Source organism: Microcebus murinus, chromosome 6 (assembly GCF_040939455.1).
Source record: "Microcebus murinus isolate Inina chromosome 6, M.murinus_Inina_mat1.0, whole genome shotgun sequence".
Taxonomy (NCBI): Eukaryota; Metazoa; Chordata; class Mammalia; order Primates; family Cheirogaleidae; genus Microcebus; species Microcebus murinus.
The window spans coordinates 99,269,424-99,291,770 of record NC_134109.1 but is presented as its reverse complement, the minus strand read 5'-3'; the positions used below and the strand labels follow the sequence as shown (position 1 = coordinate 99,291,770).

Here is a 22,347-nt window from a genome sequence, read left to right as displayed (position 1 = left end):
TGGCATTATCATGGTGTCAGTGAGGAGGGGGTGAAATGGACACTTTTGTTATGGAGAGAATTTTAGCAATTTGCATCAAGTGCTTAAAATAATATTCACATCATTTGACTTCATAATTCCATGGCTTGGAATCTAAACAATGTATGGAAAACATTTCATGTACAAAGATGCTCAAGACAGCATTACAATAACCAAACAAATGGAAGTGATCAAACAAGTTATAATAATTTTTATGTAATGATATAAAGCTATTAGATGTATATCTTAAAGGATTTGCAATAACTTGGACGTTGCTTCAGATGTGCTCCATAACATAAGCATAATGCAGGACTGTTTTAGGTTTGACTATATCCATTAAAAGAAAGACAAATGAAAAAAAATCTTTAATGAGATCTACCGAAAAATTAACAGTGGTTATCTTTCTGCTGTAAGACTTAGATCATTCATTCATTCACTTACACAACTTTTCTGAATTTCCTAATTTTCTCATGAGCATGTATTTCATTTAGAGCTGCAGTCCCCAGCCCCCAGGGGGAAGGAACCCAGCTGCACAGCAGGAGGCTGCACAGCAGGAGGTGAGCAGCAGGAGGTGAGCAGCAGGCAAGAGTGAAGCTTCACCTGTATTTACAGCCACTCCCCATCGTTGGCATCACTGCCTGAGCCTTGCCTGTCCTCCCCTTAATCCCCCCCCATCCATGGAAAAATTGTCTTCCATGAAACTGGTCCCTGGTGCCAAAAAGGTTGGGGACTGCTGATCTACAGTAGAATCTGCCATTTAGATATACAGACTTGAGTTTCAAAAAACAATCTTAGCACGGTGGCAACACTCACCTGGGCTGACACGAGCAGATGGGTCAGGAGAACAATAAGAAGGATGTACCAGTTTTTCTTCTCACAGCCATCAAAAAATATAATGCCCCAGAAGGTGTGCAGCAATATGATAACCAGCGTCATGAAAGCTGAAAGACAGCCAACCATTAGTGTTCATTCACACAGACAACAGGCACCAAAGCCCACTGAGCACCCTGCCACTGCCCCTGGACTCTAAGGTCCACTGTGCAACAGTGAGAGTTTAACCACTGCCTGACAAAACAGGACCTGGACACATGTTTGCTCTAATGGTAACTTGAAAATCAACATTTCTGAGCAGGGGATCTGCTCTGCAGCAGCTTCTCATCTAGAATGTGAACCTGTTCAACAAAAAGTCAGCTTGGATCTGACTTTCAAGTAGTTTCCCTGAGGAATCCAATAAAATTACTGCAATGTCTAACCAAACTTTTCCCCATCAGCTTTCCATACTAATTAAGAGAAACTTCAATTATTAATAAAAGAGTGCCTTCTCTTTAAGCAAGCCTCCTCAATAAAGTGGGATTTCTCTTCAGATCTTTTTTGTTTAAAGGCCAAGGGAAAAATAAAATATTAAAAATCACAATCATTACCTAAGATTCTTCCCAAGCAACTGGCACAGAATTTGATCAGCACCAACAAACTGTGTGGTGTGTGTATTCAGTGTGCTGGATAACAGTCTTTATTTAAAGTGGGCAAGCCCCATATATTCCGCAAGTTTTAAAATGGGGGGAAAAAAGCATGTAGATTTTCCCTTTTCAGCCACATAATAAGATACCATTAACACCCACCAGACTGGCAAAAATTCAAGCCTGACAACACCCTTTCATACTGCTGGTAGGAAGACAATCCAGCATTAACAATTAAAGTAGAAAATTTCCATTCTCTATTTCCCTCCAGCAATTCCACAGCTAGGTCTATACTCTGCAGCAATTAGTTCTCCAATTAATAGATCATCGCCACCTGGGAACATGTTAGAAATGCAAACTATTGGGACTCCACACCTCCTGAATGAGGAACAATGTGGTGGGACACCCAAGCAGTCTATATTTAAACAGCCCTCCAGGTGTTTCAGATGCATAGTCATGTTTCAGAACCACTGCTCCAGAGACAATCTTACTACACATCTGCACAAGAAGGTATATACAAGGATATTTATATTGCCATTGTCTGTAATAATATACCAGAATGGATAAATGTATCATGGTGTATTCACACAAAAGAATACTATACGATCTATAATATATTACAAATAATCTCAAGAATGTAACATTAAGTGGAAAAAAACCTCTTCATACTATGAAAAATACACATTCTTTTCACTTACATAAAGCACTTTTTAATAGCAATAAAGACATTAACTGTTGTAGTTAGAGGAAAGAAAGCTGGTATAACAGAGTCATCATTCAGTAAATGATGGTATTATTAAAGTAGAACAGGAATGGTTTTTAAAACTTTAAGGCTATGGCAGACTAAACTGACATATTTCAGTGATGATCCTGGAAAGGGAAGCTCTCTTGTAGATAGGTGCCTGGTGATGGTGGGGAGTTGAGACCACTGAAGATACCCAAAATTCTTCTTTCTTTCTTTTCTTTTACTCTTTTTTTTTTTTTTGAGGCAGGGTCTCACTCTGTTGCCCAGGCTAAAGTGTAGTGACGTGATCATAAGCTCACTGCAGCCTCCAACTCCTGGGCTCAAGTGATCCTCCCACGTGGTTGAGTCTACAGGTGCATGCCCACCACACCTGGTTAATTTTTAAATTTTTTGTAGAGATGGGGTCTTGCTGTTGCCCAGGCTGGTCTTGAACTCCTGGCCTCAAGCAATCCTCCCACCTCAGCCTCCCAAAGTGCTAGGATTACAGGCATGAGCCACTCTACCCAGCTAAGTTTTAAAGTTTCTCTATGTCAGAAAAGATCAAAGTAGAAACAGGCACAAATGCATTTTTTTTTTTTTTGAGACAGTCTCACTGTTGCTCAGGCTGGAGTGCACTGGTATAATCACAGCTCACTGTAACCTCAAACTCCTAGGCTCAAGCAATCCTCCCACCTCAGCCTCCCAAGTAGCTAGAAACAATTTTTTTTTTAATTAAAAAAAATGGGCCAGGCAGTGGCTCATGCCTGCAATCCTAGCACTTTGAGAGGCTGAAGTGGGAGGATTGTTTTAGCCCAGGAGTTTGAGACCAGCCTGAGCAACATAGTGAGACCTTGTCCCTAATGAAAAACTAGCTAGGTATAGCGGCATGTCCTGTAGTCTCAGCTACTCAGGAGATTAAGGCAGGAGGATCACTTTAAGCCCAGACGTTCAAGGTTGCAGTGAGCTATGATGACACCACTGCATTCTACCCAGAGCGAAAGAGCGAGAGTTTGTCTCAAAAAAAAAAAAAAAAAAAAAGTCCATACTCTAAAGACTCTAAACGTTTTCTATAACGTAGATGACAAGCAAACGTCAAGAGAGAAACCAATGACACCATTAATGTGTCATCTGTTTGGCAGTTTATGTTTGGCGGCTTATGTTTGGCCTTCTCTCTGCATTACCATGAATATTGAGATGAGCCAGTTATGCTCCTATGGTCAAGTCCTAGAGTTCTGCTCTCACTAATGGAGTCTGCAATCTATTCTTGTCTAAGAGCATTATTCTGTGAGCTCCAGGTAAGCATTCTCAAGACATCATTAGTCCTGACCTTTCTTTTAGGTCCATATTTCTAGGTCCTTCTTGCTAAGACGTCTTTGATGGATTGACTTTGCCTCCAGAGTCAGGTCTGTACATCTCAGACTAGCATTCAAGGACCTCTATGATCTAGATCCAAATTACCTTGACATCATATCCTCTACTAATCTTCAAATGCATCCTTGTGTCAGAAAACCAGAACTCTTCTTTACTCTGGCTATACTTTTGTGTGTGTGTGGTTTTTTTTTTTTTAACAAATTACCCCTTTTGCCTGAATACCCCTAATCACAATCCCTCTCCATTTTACCACATTCAAATCTTACTTTTATTTAAGAACCAGCTCAAATGCCACCTCCTCAATGAATTCTGTTCTGATGTCTATTTTGTTTTGCTTTTTAAACACTCAACACACATTTACTGAGCACCTAGGCAGTCTGGCTTGAAGATTATGTATATTGTCTTTGGAGTCAGACAATTCAGAGTTAGAATCCTAGGTCCACTCTGTGGCTTTGGACAAGTTATTTAATCTCTCTGAGCTTCCATTTCCTTTATTTCTAAAATGAGGATAATACCTCATAGGGCTGCTGCAGGAAAAACAGTGCTTGGCAAATGACAGCTTTTTAATGCATGGTAGCTACTATATTCCATGGTCTACAGATTCAAAGATGACTAAGCCAGGGTCCTCAGTTAGCTGGACTATCAGGTGGGAAAGTGAGAGAAAGCAGCTAGCAATTCCCACATTTATCCAAGTTTCCTGGGTACTTGGCTATGTTTAAAATGCATTCTTAAAACAAATAAATAAATAATAAATAATAAAATAAATAAATAAAATGCATTCTTCATTTTTCTAGATTATTTTTTCCTTTGACTTTGTATTACTCTTACATTTATTTTCTTCTTTCTCTTTCATCAGTCCACATAAGTATTTATTCAGTGCCTACTATGGGCCAAGTGCTGTCCTAGGCACTATGGCTATCACGATGTCTACCATAGTCTCATGGAACCTCACCCCATCCTCTCAGTTTACCATTTTATTATCACAATATCTAAAGGGATTGCTTGGACATTTATAAAAATACTATACTACATTCCTACTTGACTGCTGTTTATACAGCCAGCACTAGTTTCTGGATGGCTTTGACGGTCAACACAGGCCTTTCCCATCACAATGTGCTATGTTAGAATACTGAGATTTATTCTTTATTCCCTCTGCAATTGGTAAGAGATCCAACAGAAACTGAGACCTGGATATCTACATTATTCTGTCACATACATGTAGCTACAGCTACATACATATTATGTTGATATTTTTCATTAGTCAATGGAATTAATTCCAATTAGAATTGAAGATTTGCTAATAGTATCTCTAGAGTACCTTTTAATTAGCAAACCTTTCTCAGTTCATGTTCCTAAATATAAAATCCTAAAAGTCCCTCAATGAATCTAACCCTAAAATTTGCTTTGTTCTAATATTCAACTTCCCCAACCATAAGAATATCAAAATTAGGGTGGGTGCAGTGGCTCATGCCTGTAATCCCAGCATTTCAGGAGGCCAAGGCAGGAATACTGCCTGAGGCCAGGAGTTCAAGACCAGCTAGGCAACACAGTGAGACTTTTATCTCCACAAAAAGTAAAAACATTAGCCAGGTGTGGTGGCCCATCTTGTAGTCCCAGCTACTCGAGAGGTTAAGGCAGGAGAATCACTTGAGCCCTGGAGCTCAAGGATGCAGTGAGCTATATGATTGGGCTGCACTCCAGCCTGGGCAAAATAGCAAGACCTCAAAAATTTTAAAAAGAATATTAGTTTATAACCCAGATTAATAAAAGGAGCTTCCATAATTTCTAGTGTTTTGGAATACCAGAAAGCTGAACAATTTTAACAAGTACTGTATATCTGTTTATGCCAAACGTAGCTATCCAGTTTGATAATGGACTTCCTCTTCTAATAATTTTCTAAGTCAAATTCTCTTGGTAGAGAACATTTCAATGTAACTTATTTCTAAGCAAAATATTTAGTGTTATCTTTAAGAAGCAATATTTACTGTTTGGCTCTTTCACCCCTTCTGAATATACCTCAAATTCTCTAGCACACAGATTCCTAAGTACCCTCATTTTCACACTTGTTCCTCTCCCTCATTCCTAATAACTACTTTTCTGTCCTTGCAAAGACAATGGCCTAAGATAGGAATTGATTCTAATACTGCATTCCTGCCAGCACGGAAATTGCTGTCATCTGGCTTCCCCTGCCAAGGTCAAATTAAGTCAGAAAGAATCTAGTGCTACTGCTGGGTGGTGGCAGCCACAGACAGAAGATCCTCACAGCCCAGGCTCAGCATAGTGGCAGGATGTGAGTAATAGAAAGGTCTAAGGTTTCAGGATTCCGTGAAGTAGGAGATTCTCCTCCGTCCCTCCTGGTTGCAGAAATTCTCTGGATTCTTGAGGGTCTCCAATCACCTAGGACAAGTAGGAATGAGGCCCCAGGACTAAATTAAAGCTTTAAAATGTCTTTCCCTAATGAGGATTTAACTTAAAATTTTTGCTTTAAAAAATAGAATTTTGTGGCCTGTTGTATTATTTTTATTGATTGATTAATTATTTTTTTCTCTCTTTTTTTTTTTTTTTTTTTGAGACAGAGTCTCACTCTATTGCCCAGGCTAGAGTGCCGTGGCATCAGCCTAGCTCACAGCAACCTCAAACTCCTGGGCTTAAGCAATCCTCCTGCCTCAGCCTCCCAAGGAGCTGGGACTACAGGCATGCACCACCATGCCTGGATAATTTTTTCTATATACTTTTAGCTGGCCAATTAATTTCTTTCTATTTTTAGTAGAGACAGGGTCTCACTCTTGCTCAGGCTGGTTTCAAACTCCTGACCTTGAGCAATCTGCCCACCTCGGCCTCCCAGAGTGCTAGGATTACAGGCACGAGCCACCGTGCCCGGCCTAGTACTGTTTTTATTTATACACGCGTGCACACATACACACACATCCATCTCTTACTAATCAAATAACATTCTCCATGATTAAAAATATATATTTTGAAACCATTTCATATTACACAGTGGTAAGAAAAGTATAGTATTGTTCCTTACTATTAATACTAACAAGATCGGAAAGGAGATGTCCCAAAGCAATTCAAATGACTGCAAGAGTTTAAATAGTATTTATCATTTCATATTTATAAGAATGTTTCTGAAGCATGTTTATGAGCTCAATGGACTCCCAAGGATATGATTTTATGTTTAAAGTCTTCCTAGCAAATGCTAAAGAATGATGGAAGACTATCCTCACTTTGGCTCATCACCATGGAGAGGGAGCCTTGGGAGGCCCGTTAGCAGCTGTCTGAGCCAGTCCCCTACAGAATGAAAAGAATCAATCCCACAGGGTCCACTTCAAATACTTCCAGTTTAGGAGCTTACTTCATCAAACGGCCATTGTGAGAGAGTCCCTTCTCAAACAGAACCCAAATCTGCCTTCCTTTAACTCAGTGATCCTCAACTGGGGTGATTTTGCCTATAAGAGGGTATTTGTCAATGTCCATAGACATTTTTGGTTACCACAACTCGGTGGGGAGCAGGGTATGCTTCTGAAATCTAATGGATAGAAGCCAGGGATGCTGTTAAACACCCTACAATACAAAAGACAGCTCCTCAACAAAGAATCATGTGGTCCCAAATGTCAATAGTGCTGAAGCTGAGAAACCCTGCTCTAACTCCTGCTTGTTGATCCTAGGAAGTCTCTTTGAAGAAACACAACTCTTTTTTTCAATATGTGACATATTAAAAAATATTTGAAGCCGGGCGAGGTGGCTCACGCCTGTAATCCTAGCACTCTGGGAGGCTGAGGCGGGTGGATTGCTCGAGGTCAGGAGTTCGAAACCAGCCTGAGCAAGAGCGAGACCCAGTCTCTACTATATATAGGAAGAAATTAATTGGCCAAGTAATACATATAGAAAAAATTAGCCAGGCATGGTGGCGCATGCCTGTAGTCCCAGCTACTCGGGAGGCTGAGGCAGGAGGATTGCTTGAGCCCAGGAGTTTGAGGTTGCTGTGAGCTAGGCTGACGCCATGGCACTCACTCTAGCCAGGGCAACAAGACTCTGTCTCAAAAAAAAAAAAAAAAAAAATATTTGAAACTCCCTGCATTAGTCGGCTATTGTAACAAAAACGCTACATGACAAACCCCGTCAAAACTCATTGGCTGAAGCTGCTGTTGGGATCGTGGAGTTCAAGGCAGTGCTCACATGAGCCTGGGGTCCAACTCCCTACCAGGGACCCACTTTCAGGAAGCCCACAGTAGATGTGGGCTCTCAGAATTCTATTACTTGCTATTATGCTTCAGTGACTTCATGAAATTAATTTCTATGTTTGTCGTGGCCTAGAATAGCTCCAGCATCATCAGATTTACCTTTTTTAAAAATGTTTTATTCAAGTGTGCTTTCAAAGCATATATTTCTAATGCCATTATAAAGCAAAACCAAGCCCCTAAGACCTTGGATGAAGATTTAAATGGAAATTGGAGACAAGATTTGCAGTTGGATTGGATGTTATCAGAAAAAGGGAAGAATCAAGAATTATTCAATGAAATAATCAGCCATAGCAACTGGAAGGATGCAATTGCATCAACTAAGATGAGAAAGACAGTAGGGTTGTACTACTTTAAAGATCTCATTCCACCATCTTCTATCTTTCATAATTTCTGATAAAAAGCCAGCAGTATTTCAAATTGTTGTTCCACTGAACATAAGTAGAAAGTTCCAGTAGGGATGAAAAATCAGCTCACCACCTGAAACAAAGAACTCTGATCTCAAGAAAAATATTCAAGTAGAAGTCTTTGGTGAGGACTTTAGAATAAAAAAGGTGATAAAATCCTATAGATCTATCCATTAAAGTAAACCATAGGGTTGATTAATTCCTCAAATGATCCAAGATTTCCAAACATTTATGCTTATAATGCTGGTTCCAGGAATAGTGCTAGAAAACTGCATAGTACACCAATGAAATGATGCAGAAAGCGTCAAGAGCAGGGACGGGGTCGCTTGCGGCCTCCTTGCCACTCTGCATCCCGCAGGGATGCATCCCTGCGGGACGGTGCTGTGTGGGGCTGGCTGCTGGTGGGCACTGCTGGGGTTGGGCCTCGGGTGCTGTCTGGGCCCCGCCCGCCGATGTCTGCTGCCCACGCCCCCATGTCAGATGTCGGTGGCACTCGATGCTCGGCTGCCCACCTCCTGTTATGTGCTCGACTGATTCTGACTGGGTAATTTTTGAATCCCACTGTTGCTGATTGGATGTTAAAGCTTGTAGTTGAGCCGGGCGTGGTGGCTCACGCCTGTAATCCTAGCACTCTGGGAGGCCGAGCCAGGTAGATTGCTCGAGGTCAGGAGTTCGAAACCAACATGAGCAAGACCCCGTCTCTACTAAAAACAGAAAGAAATTAATTGACCAACTAAAAAATATATATACAAAAAATTAGCCGGGCATGGTGGTGCATGCCTGTAGTCCCAGCTACTTAGGAGGCTGAGGCAGTAGGATCACTTGAGCCAGGAGACTGAGGTTGCTGTGAGCTAGGCTGACACCACGGCACTCACTCTAGCCTGGGCAACAAAGTGAGACTCTGTATCAAAAAAAAAAAAAAAAAAAAAAAGCTTGTAGTTGATTGGATGCTTTTTGAGCCCTACCAAGGGTATAAAAGCAGAGGAGAACAAGGAAGCGGGTTCAGAAGATCAGAAGCCACCAGGAAGAGCTGTAACACTTGCTGTGCTGAGCCTGCTAGAGGAATAAAGACAGTTCTCCAATTCTTCACGTGCTGTTCGGTTTTCTCCCCAGTCAAGAGCTGCAACACCAGCTGTATACTTGCCACAACATTAACACACTACAATGTGAATGATCCCCCTAGAAGTTGTGCAAGGCAGGGGCCCTGACGTGAACATTCTGACTCTCTAGCAGAGTTGTAGTGAGGTAGAAAAGTGAACTGGTACAGGTGGTCCCAGTAATGGAGAGCATCTGTGGTGAGGAGTGGGCATGGAGAAGGTTGGTAAATGCTGGGATTCCCAGCACATCTTCCCAACACAGCCAGAGCTGCGTGGGATCATGGTGAGGTTGCTGAGGAAGGCCATGCTGAGCAATGAAGGTGAAATCAGGGTGGTTTGTCTTTCCTTTCAAAGTATAAATGTTGGATGTAATAGACAAAAAATATATTCCTATGGAGCTGAATGAAGAGCAATACCACACTAGAAGATGTTCAAAAAATGTGCCTTTTGTCCAATGCAAATCCTCTTTACAAAGTAGTATCTTGTTAATTATGGCCATGAGAAAAAATTCTCTGAAATTCATTGAAGAAACAATGCCCTCGCAAAAAAAAAAAAAAAAAAAACCAAAAACAAAAAACACCAAACTTAAAGGCAGCAGGGGATGAAGAAAATAAGGATCATTTTACCCATGAAGAAACAAGGCCTACAGAGAATGGATAAATAGAAGGTATTCATTCAACTGCCTGAGCCGAAAGGTAGTCAGCAGAGGCTAGCCACACATCCATGTGAGGAAAAAGACATCAGTGACTCAGGGCAGCCTGGAACACATCTACAAGAGCCATCACGTCTTAGAACCACGGACCATATCATTCTTTCAGCCAGAGACTGTGAGGCAGTACATGGAGCTGCCCGTTTACACAGTGCAAACCCTGGGATATGCACACTTCATAATGTGTCACAGGCTACCAGAGCCAAGGTTTAATGAAAGGACATTACAAAAACTACAATTTTCTATTCTCTGTTATTTGAGAAAGGCTATTACACTACTGATGTAAAGAAAATAATGAAACAAATATACATGATGACAAAATTGATATATGGAGTATCACTGTGTCATAAACAGGCAGTTCATTGTGATAATTTATTATGAGAAATCAAGATTCTAATGAATCTAGAAAAGGATAAGAATTGCAAATTAAACTCTATTGTCAATTGTTTTTTCTGTATCATTAAGACATATTTTCTCTACTGCTTTGGAATCTGGTAACGTAGGTATTGAGACAGTCTTGCTTACAAAGAGCTTTCATTTAAAAGTCTAAATTGTTAACAAACTGCCACATTGCAGAGATTATTCTTGAAATATTGTGAATAAAAAAGTGAATGAATGACAAAAAACCTCACTGGGTTATAATAACAAGGATTTATTCTCATGGTTACAGGTCTAAAGGGTGACTGTGTATTGGCTGATCAGGGCTGGGCTCAGCTGGGGTGCTCGGCTGCAGGCTACTGGGCTGAGTGTTCACTCAGGGGCCCAGGCTAAAGTGGGCATTAAATATCCAGGGCATATCCTCCCCATAGCACATGACCACAGTCCCAGAAGGCAGGTCTAACCATACAAGTGCTTTTTAAGCCTTTGACTTAGATCATATCCACTAATTGACCAATTAAAGTCACATGACTAAGCTCAAAGTCAAGAAAAGGAAAGTACATTCTGGCCACCATGAGGCCACGCAAGTGTGTAGATATACAATTCTATTACAGGAAGTGACAAATTGGGACAAGATGGAATCTCCCACATTTCTCTTATTTTTCTTCAAGTTCTATATTTCTCTTTCTTTAATCATATCCCATAGGACATGGCTTCTAGATCTTTCACCATACTGATATTTTTCCTATATAAATTTTAGTTCTTCAGCATTCCTGTTAAATCACGATGCTCAGAACTGAACACAGTATTCCACATGTGGTCTGACCTGTATTGATTTCACCTAGTGAAATGTTTGGGGGCTAAAACCTTATCTAGATAATTGCACTGCCCAGAAAATATAATATCCACATAAGGGAGGTTAATTCAGAATAATGAACCCAGGTTCTACATAATATTAGAGAAGTTACCATCTCTAAATTCTGTTTTCTCATCTCAAGAACCAAATTCTCTACCTTAATAATATTCTTAGGCCATCTTAGAGTTTATAAAGCACTAAATATATAATCTCTAAATTAATTTCATTTAATTCTTAAGAACTCTGAGCTAGGCATTATTTTTGCCCTCCCTGAAAGATCAGGAAATTGAGGGTTAGATGGAAGTAGAATATTTCTTTTGCCTAGTGAACAATGTCTCTCTTACCTCCTGGCCTTCAGGGAAAAAAAGAATTAACTTATTCATGCACATTACTTATAGTTATGCTTGTCTGTAACAAAGAAACTTATGTATACACAGGCATTATATAATATTTATCTTACTAACACAACTAACATAATACACTATAGGTTGAGTATCCCTTATCTGAAATGCTTGGAACCAAAAGTGTTTTGAATTTTGGACTTTTTAGAATTTTGGAATATTTGCACATATATGATGAACTATTTTGGGGATGGGACCCATGCCCAAACATGAAATTAATTTATGTTTCATATTCACCTGGTACAAATAGCCTGAAGGTAAATTTTATACAATACTTTTAATAGTTTTGTTCATGAAACAAAGTTTTGACTGCATTTTGACTGCAACCCATCATTACACTGGTGCCCAAAGTTTTAGATTTTGGAGGATTTTGGATTAGGAATGCTCAACCTGTAATTAGTGTCCCTGCATTCCTTATTTATTCTTATTACTATTTAGGCATTTGTAATGAATATGCTAAACATATTAAGTTACAGATTTAACTGAAAAAAAGTGAGCTCATGTCAAGATAAATCATAATAACAGCAGTTAACAAACAATATATAACATAACATAAATACAACACATATAAATTTGGAGGCATTATTTTAAAATGTAATAAAAATTAATTTCTTAAATTTATAACTCAAAGCTACACTTCAAAGAATGATGTTATAACAATTAAGAAACTTGCACATGATAAAATAATAACTGTTCTTTCATTTTTTATGTACACATTCACAGCATTGCCAGTCTGCCATCCTAACTTGGCCAAAGACACTAAGCTATCTTATTGAATGCCGAATTTTTCCTTGAATTCATAGAAATTACAAATATAATCCACAAATCTCTTACTTTCTTCCAAAAGAATCATTTTAAGCATCTTATGAAAACAGACTAGGTCACTGAAGGGAATTAGCACCATCTAGTGAAAAAATCTGGCAAAACTTGAGGATCAAAGAAAACTGCTTCTGTGGCAGTATAAGAGAACTGCATAAGAAAATATAGAAAACTGAAGCAATAACACCCCCTTATGATTATGTTTTATTAATTTATATTGAACTCTAACAGACTTTAACTATGAATATTACATTTGTTTTTAAAACCTAATAGTATAATCAATCATTAACAATTTGTCAGAAATATTCTAATTATGAAATGTTTAAAACAAAGATAATTTGCATGGATAATTTGTTGGCGGGGGATCATTAAATAAGTCTGATCCATTAACACACTTTCCTGTCCTCTAACTTGCAGCCAGATTTAAAGGGCCTTGACTTTGTCCTGTAGACCTTGGAAAGTCAAAACATTTTTGAAACAGGGAAGATTAGTTTGGTGGCTGCATACAGGATGGATTTGCGTGGAAAGTGTGTCAAAGAAAGACTAACCGGTTGGGGACTGATGGTGGTAATCTAGACTGCAGATGTCAAGGCCTGAATGAAATGGAAACAAAGGGTGTACTGAGAAGGGTGAATGAGTGTCCACTGTGCTTGGGATCAGTACAACATGCAGGATGTGTCTAAACTACTGCAATAATTTTTTAAAAAACTGATCATACTTCTTTATATCTTTTCCATTATTACCTTAAACTGTTATTGAAATTCCTACTTTTTAAATCGTATTCCTCCTACTAAAGGGTAAGCTCCTTGAAGATCTTTAGCATGGATTTTAAATAAATAATCATGTAATTAAAAGAATATGCTTGTGGGATCACTTATTTCAATGGCATAACTGTTGTGGAAATGACTAAAAATAGTGGGTGTTTTCTCCCTATTATTTAAAGAATCTTCTTGTGGAATTTAGAAATTTTGTGTTAATTATGTATGTTACAAACTCTCAAATTTGTGATCATTGCATCACAATTTTTTTGCTGGTAGATGAAAAGGCAATTTGAAATGAGTTGGTCCTTTCAGCTGAATCTTTGGATAAAAAGATTAACTCATCTATTATCCCATTTTTCCTCTTAATTTCAAGATTAAATTATACTGCCTATACCCAAAAGGTGCCACAACAACAGGGCTTATACTGAAGATAAATATGAGATCATAAAAACCAAAAAGAGCATACATACAGCCTTTAAAAATTTACTTCTGACATTTCAACTATACAGCAACACTGTTAGTATTGCAAAATGAAATTTAATGTAAGCTAAATTCTACTCTAAATTTCTAAAACATTCTAGCCAAAATTTTTATTTTCCTAAGTGTTTTTGCTGTGTAGTGCCTAACAATATTTTGCCTTTAAAAGGCATAACATAAATTTCTATTCACTGGAATTCCTAAGCCAGTAAATTTCAATAAGAATGATCATTTAGACCAGAAGCCTGAACAATCACAGCCATGAGACACATACCTGAATTAAGGAAGAACTGAGGAGAATCTCCATGAATGCCCACTGTACCTGGCCCCAGGGAGTCAGACAGGGTATTCACAAAGGAAAATACTCCACTCATGATTCCAAAGCCCAAGCCAGAAACTAAAGAGAAAGAAAACATTGTTAAACCCTTTTCCTGCTACGATTTCTCTGCAAATCAAATTTCTGAGGACTAGGTATGAATAAGACTATTCTGTTGGCGGGGAAAGGGTGCATATGCTGTTGTTGAAGAGCAGCTGACTCTGGAAAGGCACGTGCTCGGCTGCGTGATGAGTGGAGGGAGAAGGGGAAGAGCAAAGGCAATGAACAGTAGAATGCAGCAGAGAAATAAAAAAAGGAGAGAAAAAGCAGATTGGGAAAGGCACAGAAGAAACAGGTGCAACAGAGGAGGACACAATGCTAAAGCTCTGGCTTTAGTTTGTAACAGAGTTTACAGAGTTGTTTGGCTTAGAACTGGAATTGAGCTTAAGGGGGACTATGTATTCCTGGGCCAAACTGGGGGACTGGCTCCAATCTATAAACATAATTCTGAAAGAATAATATGCAATGGTATTAACTGCATTAATATGAAGAATCCTTTTAGAATAGCCAAAGTCATGCTAAATATCCAAAGTAACAATTACATTACTTAGAAAATCTTAGTTAACTAGAGTATGTACATGTTAAAAATGTAACTTTCAAATCCGGTTAATATTTAATGAACATACAGATAAGGGTCACCTGCAATCACTTTCCTTTACATAAAGAACCCAGAAAACTGGAAAAATAAATAATGTACACCAATAGGCCAAAGCAGTAATAAAATATATTTGAAATTTAAAATGATACAAAAGATAAAAATGACTTTAATGTCAAATCTGATTTTTTTTATGACACCACATAGTTCTAACTTACCATAGGCCAGTAATTGCATAGAGGGTGCTGTATCACTTGGGTTTACACTCTTCAAACCCTCACTGGCTTTTCTAAAATAAGAACACACATATAATTAAAAAAAGAAAAGAAAAGCAGTATATCAGGAAAAGACACAAGATACTTCAAATCCAGATATCTGAGGCTTTGGATCAGGTTATATTCTATTCTAAATTTAGAATTCATTTAAACAAAACCCAACAAAAATTTTTAATGAACTAAAATCAACCAAAATTTCCAATTAACTTTTGTCTTTTATCTGACTTTCACATAAAAGAAAAAAATATAAATAAGCCATCATGAATTGGGTTTAATGAGAAAAAAGCAATACTTCTGAGTACTTTCTGAGCTCAATAAACATTTAATTTGATAACCTATGAGAACTATCACTCTGAATTGCTTTTCTCTTCCCAAAGTACTATATTTTCATTCCCACTTTGTTGTACCTTCCATCACGGCTATACTTATCTTGCCACTCTCCCTTGCACCTCCACTCCACAGAACCTAAATTGGACTCATCCTTCAAAATCCAGTTCAGGCAGCTATTTGTTAAAGAAGCTGCCTCTACCAAAGGTTGGTAATCACTGGCCTCTCCTTAATCTTAAATCCTACAATACTGATGGTCTAAACTCTCATATGGGCACTCAATCATATAATCTTTCAATTCTAAAATATTTTACATATTTGTTTTACTTTCCCAATTAGGGTTCAGGGATAAAATGCTACCCTCATACAAGGAGATAAATGAATACTTGAATGAAAGGACAGAATATTGCTCAATAAGAAATGATCTTCAGAGTGACGCTTCTGATATGGCCAGTTCACAAGCTGACCATGAGCCCCCACCCCCTAGGCAGATGTGATAGGAACGCTAGGTGTGGCTGTGCAGTTCCACTACTGTCACTTTTTTTTTTTTTTTTTTTTGAGACAAGGTTTCACTTTGTTGCCCAGGCTAGGGTGAGTGCTGTGGTGTCAGCCTAGCTCACAGCAACCTCAAACTCCTGGGCTCAAGCAATCCTCCTGCCTCAGCCTCCCGAGTAGCTGGGACTACAGGCATGCGCCATCATGCCCGGCTAATTTTTTTTCTGGATATATTAGTTGGCCAATTAATTTCTTTCTATTTATAGTAGAGACTGGGTCTCGCTCTTGCTCAGGCTAGTTTCGAACTCCTGACCGCGAGCAATCCACCCGCCTCGGTCTCCCAGAGAGCTAGGATTACAGGCATGAGCCAACTACTGTCACTATTACTAATGCTTGTTAGGTAGAAAACTCTGCAAGAATGTAAGATCCTCACTTGAAGGATATTTAAATTATATTTACTATAAAGTATATTTATTAAGGCAATAAAGGAACCAAAACACTTTAGAATGATTTTTCAGCAAGTATTAAAACAAAACATTTAGGTTAACTCTAAGAATAGACAAATTAACCAGGACATATTTATTTTCTGGGCATCGTGTTATTTTGAATTTCAGGGTATGCATATGCATTATAGTTGGCTTATTCATTACATAAATATAAATACCGTTGATTACACTAAATTAAGGCAATGCAGAATTCAACCAAAATAGTAATAAGACTAATAAAGAGGTCCTTCGCTTTTCTAGACTCAAAAAAACCCAATTTGCCATTTCGGTGCTCTCATTTGGAAGCATTGTTTGGTAGTGAGGACATGAGCCAGAAATATAAGTGATTATCTTCGTTCTCTGGAACAGTAACCGACTAAAATGCCCAATTTTCCTAAATAAAATAAACTTACCTGCCATAGTGTGTTAAAGGCTAATTAAAGCTTCTGAAACACATAAAATAGTAATAATCTCCATCAACATATCAATATAATAGAATCAATAAATTCTAGAGGATGTCTGTTTTACAAAAATTGCTCAGTAATAAATAAGAAATTTTAGTTATTTAGTATAGCAAAATACTGCTATCACAAATATATTAAGTACATAAATTCAAAAGTTTAACAAACTTCCTCATTCATGTTATAGGAGTTTGTGAGGGGAAACAAACACTAACAGTTCTCAGTGTTAACATTAGGAAGTGAGAAAGTACAAAACATTATCAGTTTTCATGTTCACTTCTGTTTTACTGAAGTGGAAAATTCTTTGCATTTATTATTGTGTTTCTGAAAACAAAAGAAGGAAAAAAACATAATTTTTAAATATAAACTTTGAAAAACTAGCAACAAATCGTATCTTTTATTTGTTCTATTCTTTTTTGAATGGTTGTATCAGGGAGAGTATGCAGGAATATGCATACAAATTAGATATACCATTTTAGGAATTAAAAAAAATAGATATGCCACCTAAAAATTGTAGCAATGGTTATCTTAACATATTTTTCTATAAATGAATGGTTTTCTAAAATTACAAAATATTTATGGTATCAGCAGTATAAGACAAAAAATAAATTACGAAAGTTTCAATCCAAACAGGAAAAACTGTTTGTTTTAGGCAACATACAGGAGTTTTGAGCAATGCAGAGTTGCCTGAACTGTTTTAGGCAGCATACAGTTATGTTTTAGGTAACTTAATTCAATTCTTAAAAAAAAAATTACTGTAGAAAGAGCTATCATTTGTGCCCACATGCTAATTTCTCACTATACAATGCTCTGCCAGGCTGAAAGTTACTATTCATTATTCATTCATTCATTCATTCATTCATTCATTCATTCATTCATTCATTCAAGATGAAGTGACTGTGACTGTTCCTAAGTCCTGACTCATGAAATAAATTATTAGATTGCAATGATAGATATTTTGATTCAATTCTATGTACTTATAAAAACTGATGCAAACCCTCCCTCCACATTTTAATCTTGACACCAAATTCAGGTAGGAAAAATTAACTTAAAAGTTAAAAACCTACGTTGGCAGTGGAAATAGTTAAATAATTTTTTTTTAAGAGAGAGGGTCTCGCTCTGTCACCAGGCTGGAGTACAATGGTGTGATCACAGCTCATTAAAACCTCGAACTCATGGGCTCAAGCCATTCTCCTGCCTCAGCCTCTCAAGCAGCTAGGAGTACAGGTATGCACCATCATACCCAGCTACTTTTTTATTTTTTATAGAGATGGGGTCTCGCTGTGTTGCCCAGGCTAGTCTCAAACTCTTGGCCTCAAGGGATGGGATCCTCCCACCTTGGTCTCCCAAAGTGCTGGGATTATAGGCATAAGCCACTGTGCCAAGCCTAAACAAAATATTTATTAAACCAAAGCCCCTATATTTTAATGTAGTATAGCATAAGATAGCAATTTAAATGTGTCTATATAAATGTTAGTCATAAATAAAGTATTATAATAATTCTCAAATTTGTTTTAACACAACTATGTAACATCCAACATTTCTAATATTTGCTGGGAAAATTTTGAATATTCTGAAGGCTTGGCAAAGATGCATTCTGCAAATGCAAACAAAGGCACCTGTTAATACAGGTTTGTCCTGTGAATTTCCAAAGGTCTTTTCAGAGTAAATATGGCTTCTCCCGGAAGCCAGAGGCTTCTTTGAACTTCCTAGCATGAAAGCCTACAGACTGACAACTGTAATTCCTTCCTCATGTGACTCTACTCCCTTCTTGCCCTCATTAAAAATGCAGACTGATATTCAGCTTACAGTCCTTTGGAGCTAAGGTTAGTGCCAAGAAAAGGTTGCCATTCCAAGTAGAAACCAGGAAGAAGCAAGGTAGTGAAGAACAGCAGATATCTACTTAGTCACTCTGGTTAAGTCAGGTTTCAGAACACACAAGTCCTAAGGGGTTATTAAACCCATGTGCTTAACTGTGAAATTCTGTATTAGAAATTACATTTTTTTCAAAATTAGAACCATCACATGAAAATACAAAATGAACATGAGCCAATGATGTTTCTCACATGAAAACCCAGCACAATCCAAGGCTAAGTTATTAAAGGTACCATGCCCAGTCAGAGGCACTGCTTAGACCACACTGCAGAAAACCGTGCTGGGCCCTGAGCACAGGTAGGACCTAGGCACTGACAAAAAGGGGCATGTCCACTGACAAAAAATATAGACTTGTTTTGGAAAGATTTGGAAACAATAACCATGCCTTCTGAGGTCCAGGTGAAGAAAAGAGGAAAGTTTAGCCTTGAAAGGAACATAATGACTACCTAAAAGAAAATATGGTTCAAGCTGTGTTTCAAATCAGTGTTTTCATGTGAGTCCTCATGGGTCCTACAAGAGACCCATTTTCTGGCCCAAAATGGAACCCAAGGCTTTTTAAAAATGTATTTTATTATAGATTTGAAACTACAGGAAATATAATAAAATGAACTCCTGCGTTCCCCTACTATAGTCAAAATAATGGAAGGCATGATCACCATAAAAAGTATTGGTCTTAGGTGGTGGCTATGAGAAGCACATAAAAATTCTAAGCTAGAATGGGTTCTCTTGTTTCAATGCTTATTGTTCCCTAGCTTATTTTTCTCTGTGGCACTTATTCTTTTAATATATGTTGTTAATTCATTCTTGTTCATTCGTTTGTTGTCTATCTCCTCCCACATGAGGCCAGAGACTCTTTTAATCACTGATGTATTCCCAGTGCCTAGGATAGTGTCTGGCATTGAATAAATTCTCAAGAAATATTTTTTGAAGGAAGGAAGGCAAGGAGGGAAATGTCCACAAGTTAAAAGAATACTCAATATTTTCAGTTTGGAAATGTACCAATGTGTTTACTTAGAACTATGCAGGAAGGTATGGACCCTAAAATACCATATTATAGTTAGTTTTCAAATGCCCAAATCTAACTGGGGAAAAAAAGGTAATGCAAACATTTAACTTACTTTAAAAGTTTATAATATGCAAACCGGAACAGTTCTTGGATAAAGACTGAGACCAATACTCCAAAGATCAGCAGATATTTCTGTATTGGTCCTTCTCTGTTGTCAGCAATGGCTCTTGCCACGAACCAAACAAGGGATGAAAACAGTAGAGACACCAACCAGAAGAAAGCTCTGAAAAATTAGGGAGAAAAAAGTTACAAGTGAACATAAGTGCAAGATTAATAATTATTTAAAAGTGAAAAAAACCTGCTTGAGGAGGAACAGATTTCCTGGCTTTTTAATAAGGAAAAAAAGTCCTCATAAAGGGATGCTCTGGATCAGTTGTACACTTCTTCTGGTGAGACAAACATGTAGTCCCAGAGAAATGTGGTATTTTCCAACAATTACTTTTTTGGTGACCCTACTGCAAGTACATCTGCAAACTCTATCTGCCAAGGACTGTCTAGCTGGAAACTTGGTTACTCGCTACTCTTCCTAATCAATGCTTTACCCATCAATGTGCCAAAACAATAAAACATACAACCTGTGACTATTGCAATTTTCATATCCTTAAAACCTACCAGAGATTATGGATTTAATGGTCAGATATCTGCAAAGATGAGTGTCTTTTCCAGAAAAATGTGTACATCTCTAGTAATAGAGTGATTGGTATAAAATCAAGAGGTTGAAAACCTCTGCTCTGATCTAGATCAGTTTTCTACATCAGGATCTTCTAAGACTTCTGTAGACTCTAATGATTATAGCAAGCTTTACAAGCTTTTATCTGAAATCTCCACTGATATAAAAATGAATGCGATGCAGCATTTTCAATACCGTTGTGGGAGATGAAGCAGCTCAGAAAAGCTGAAATCACCGGCCTAGCTAGTATGGTGCCAAGGGAGACTCATGAGGGGAGAGGATAGGTGGCATATTCCAGTCAGTAAGAGCTGCCAGACAGGTTAAAACAGGGATCATGACCACACTGGCCACCAGAGTTCGGTATTTATCAAGCTCGCAGGTGGAGACGCACAGTCAGGTGCTTCAGTGTTTTCACAGGTTTCCAGCCTTTGCTGCACACCTGAATCATCTAAAAGGATCTTAAAAAAAAAAAAAATACTGAAGCCCTTATGTCTCCTAGACATTCTGATTAAATTGATCTGGGGTGGAGGGTGCGCATTAGCATCTTTTAAAGCACATGGCCCCCAGGTAATTCTAATTGGCACAGAGTGACAGAACTACTATCCTAGACTCTAATGGTTCTTAACCATTTTTGGATTACATATGCTTTTTGAGAATGTAAGGGAAATTAGGGACACCCTCTCCAGAAAAATGAAGGATGTATATATGAAATTATCCATAATTGTTTCATACAACTTTGGCGGCTCCACGGTTCACTAAAACCCACCCATGGACCCTAGGCAAAAGGTCTCAGGAGCCAAACAGCGGGGCTCTGACCCACAGTGTGAGCGAGGAGGGCGAGGAGCCTTGGGGGAGCAGATCGCCGCTCTCCCCTCTCAAACCTGCTGCCCCAAACCCAACAAGGTCGAGCCGTTTGGTGGGTACCCAGGGGGACGCGGGTACCCCCGGCGGGGGAGGGGGGCCCCGGCGTCCGGGTTTCCCGGCGCAGCCGCCTCACCCGGCGATGAGGAAGATGATGCGCAACGACTCGGTGGCGATGGTGAAGATGTAGAGGGCGAGGGCTGGCCCGAAGGCAATGAAGGCGCAGCCGAAGAACACGGCCGCCGTCATGGCGACCGCGGAAGGCTGCCCCGGGGCCTGCAGGGGACGCGAGATGCTCCGGGCGCAGGCGGGGCGGGGCGGCGCGGGGCCGAGGGGCGTGGCGTGGGGGCGTGGCCGGACGGAAAGTGGCCGCGGCGAGGGGCGGGCCGGGGCGGGGCGCGAGGCGGGGCGGATGCGAGGGGCGGGGCGGATGCGAGGGGCGGGGCGAGGGCGGCCGCGGCGAAGGGCGGGGCGGGACGCTAGGCAGGGCGGAGGTGAGGGGCGGGGCCGGGCGGCGGCGAGGGGCGGAGCCCTGGCGAGGGGCGGGGCATGGAGTGTGGACCTAACTGCAGGTCCCTCGGAGACCCGGGACGTCTGGGCCTAGCGCGCTGTGCCGCAGGGCCTGTTTCCCAGGCGAGGGTGGCTGGCGACTTTAGGGCCCAAGCCGTAGCCCCCGCCATCACCGATACACATTGATCGATCAGCCGCGAGGTGGCTGAGAGGAGGGGAGGTTCCCCCATCCTACCTTGAAGCTGCATGCGCCGAAAACAGGAACAATTCCAGGTCAACTCAAGAAAAACAGCGCAGGCCGGAGGCAGGATTCCTTTTTAAATAGAGGATTCTTTTTTAAAGCACATTTTACCGGTCTGTATTCCCTCCATCCTCTCCCCCCTCAAAAAAAGCAAAGAAAAAAAGCACATTTGCATAGTTGAAGGAACTTCGTGCTCCATCAACGTGCAAAATCTGGGCTGGGATAGCAGTGACCCAGGCATTAGCCAGAGGTGGTAAAATGATCAGTGGTGGTGGAGGAAGCTGTGCTTCTCAGGGGTGTTTTGGCCAGCTGGTTTTAATTTTTTCTCCCAAATCTTGTTTTGGAAGGCACTTTCTGACCACCGTATAGCGATAGTAATGTCGCCCTGCTC

At 39.5% G+C, this 22,347-nt stretch overlaps 1 protein-coding gene across 1 annotated transcript in view; it reads right to left on the bottom strand.

Annotated features, from left to right (window-relative positions):
* APH1B (aph-1B gamma-secretase subunit) overlaps window positions 1–21,520 on the bottom strand; it is a 29,245-nt gene extending 7,725 nt beyond the window's left edge. The window contains exons 1-5 of the mRNA XM_012758669.2: window positions 21,342–21,520; window positions 19,727–19,897; window positions 14,909–14,979; window positions 13,994–14,116; window positions 832–959 (exon numbers count right to left, since the gene is read on the bottom strand). Of these exons, the coding sequence (XP_012614123.1) occupies window positions 832–959; window positions 13,994–14,116; window positions 14,909–14,979; window positions 19,727–19,897; window positions 21,342–21,454 (606 nt within the window). The 5' untranslated portion in view covers window positions 21,455–21,520. The remainder of the gene's footprint in view (window positions 1–831; window positions 960–13,993; window positions 14,117–14,908; window positions 14,980–19,726; window positions 19,898–21,341) is intronic.
* Window positions 21,521–22,347: the final 827 nt, after the last annotated feature.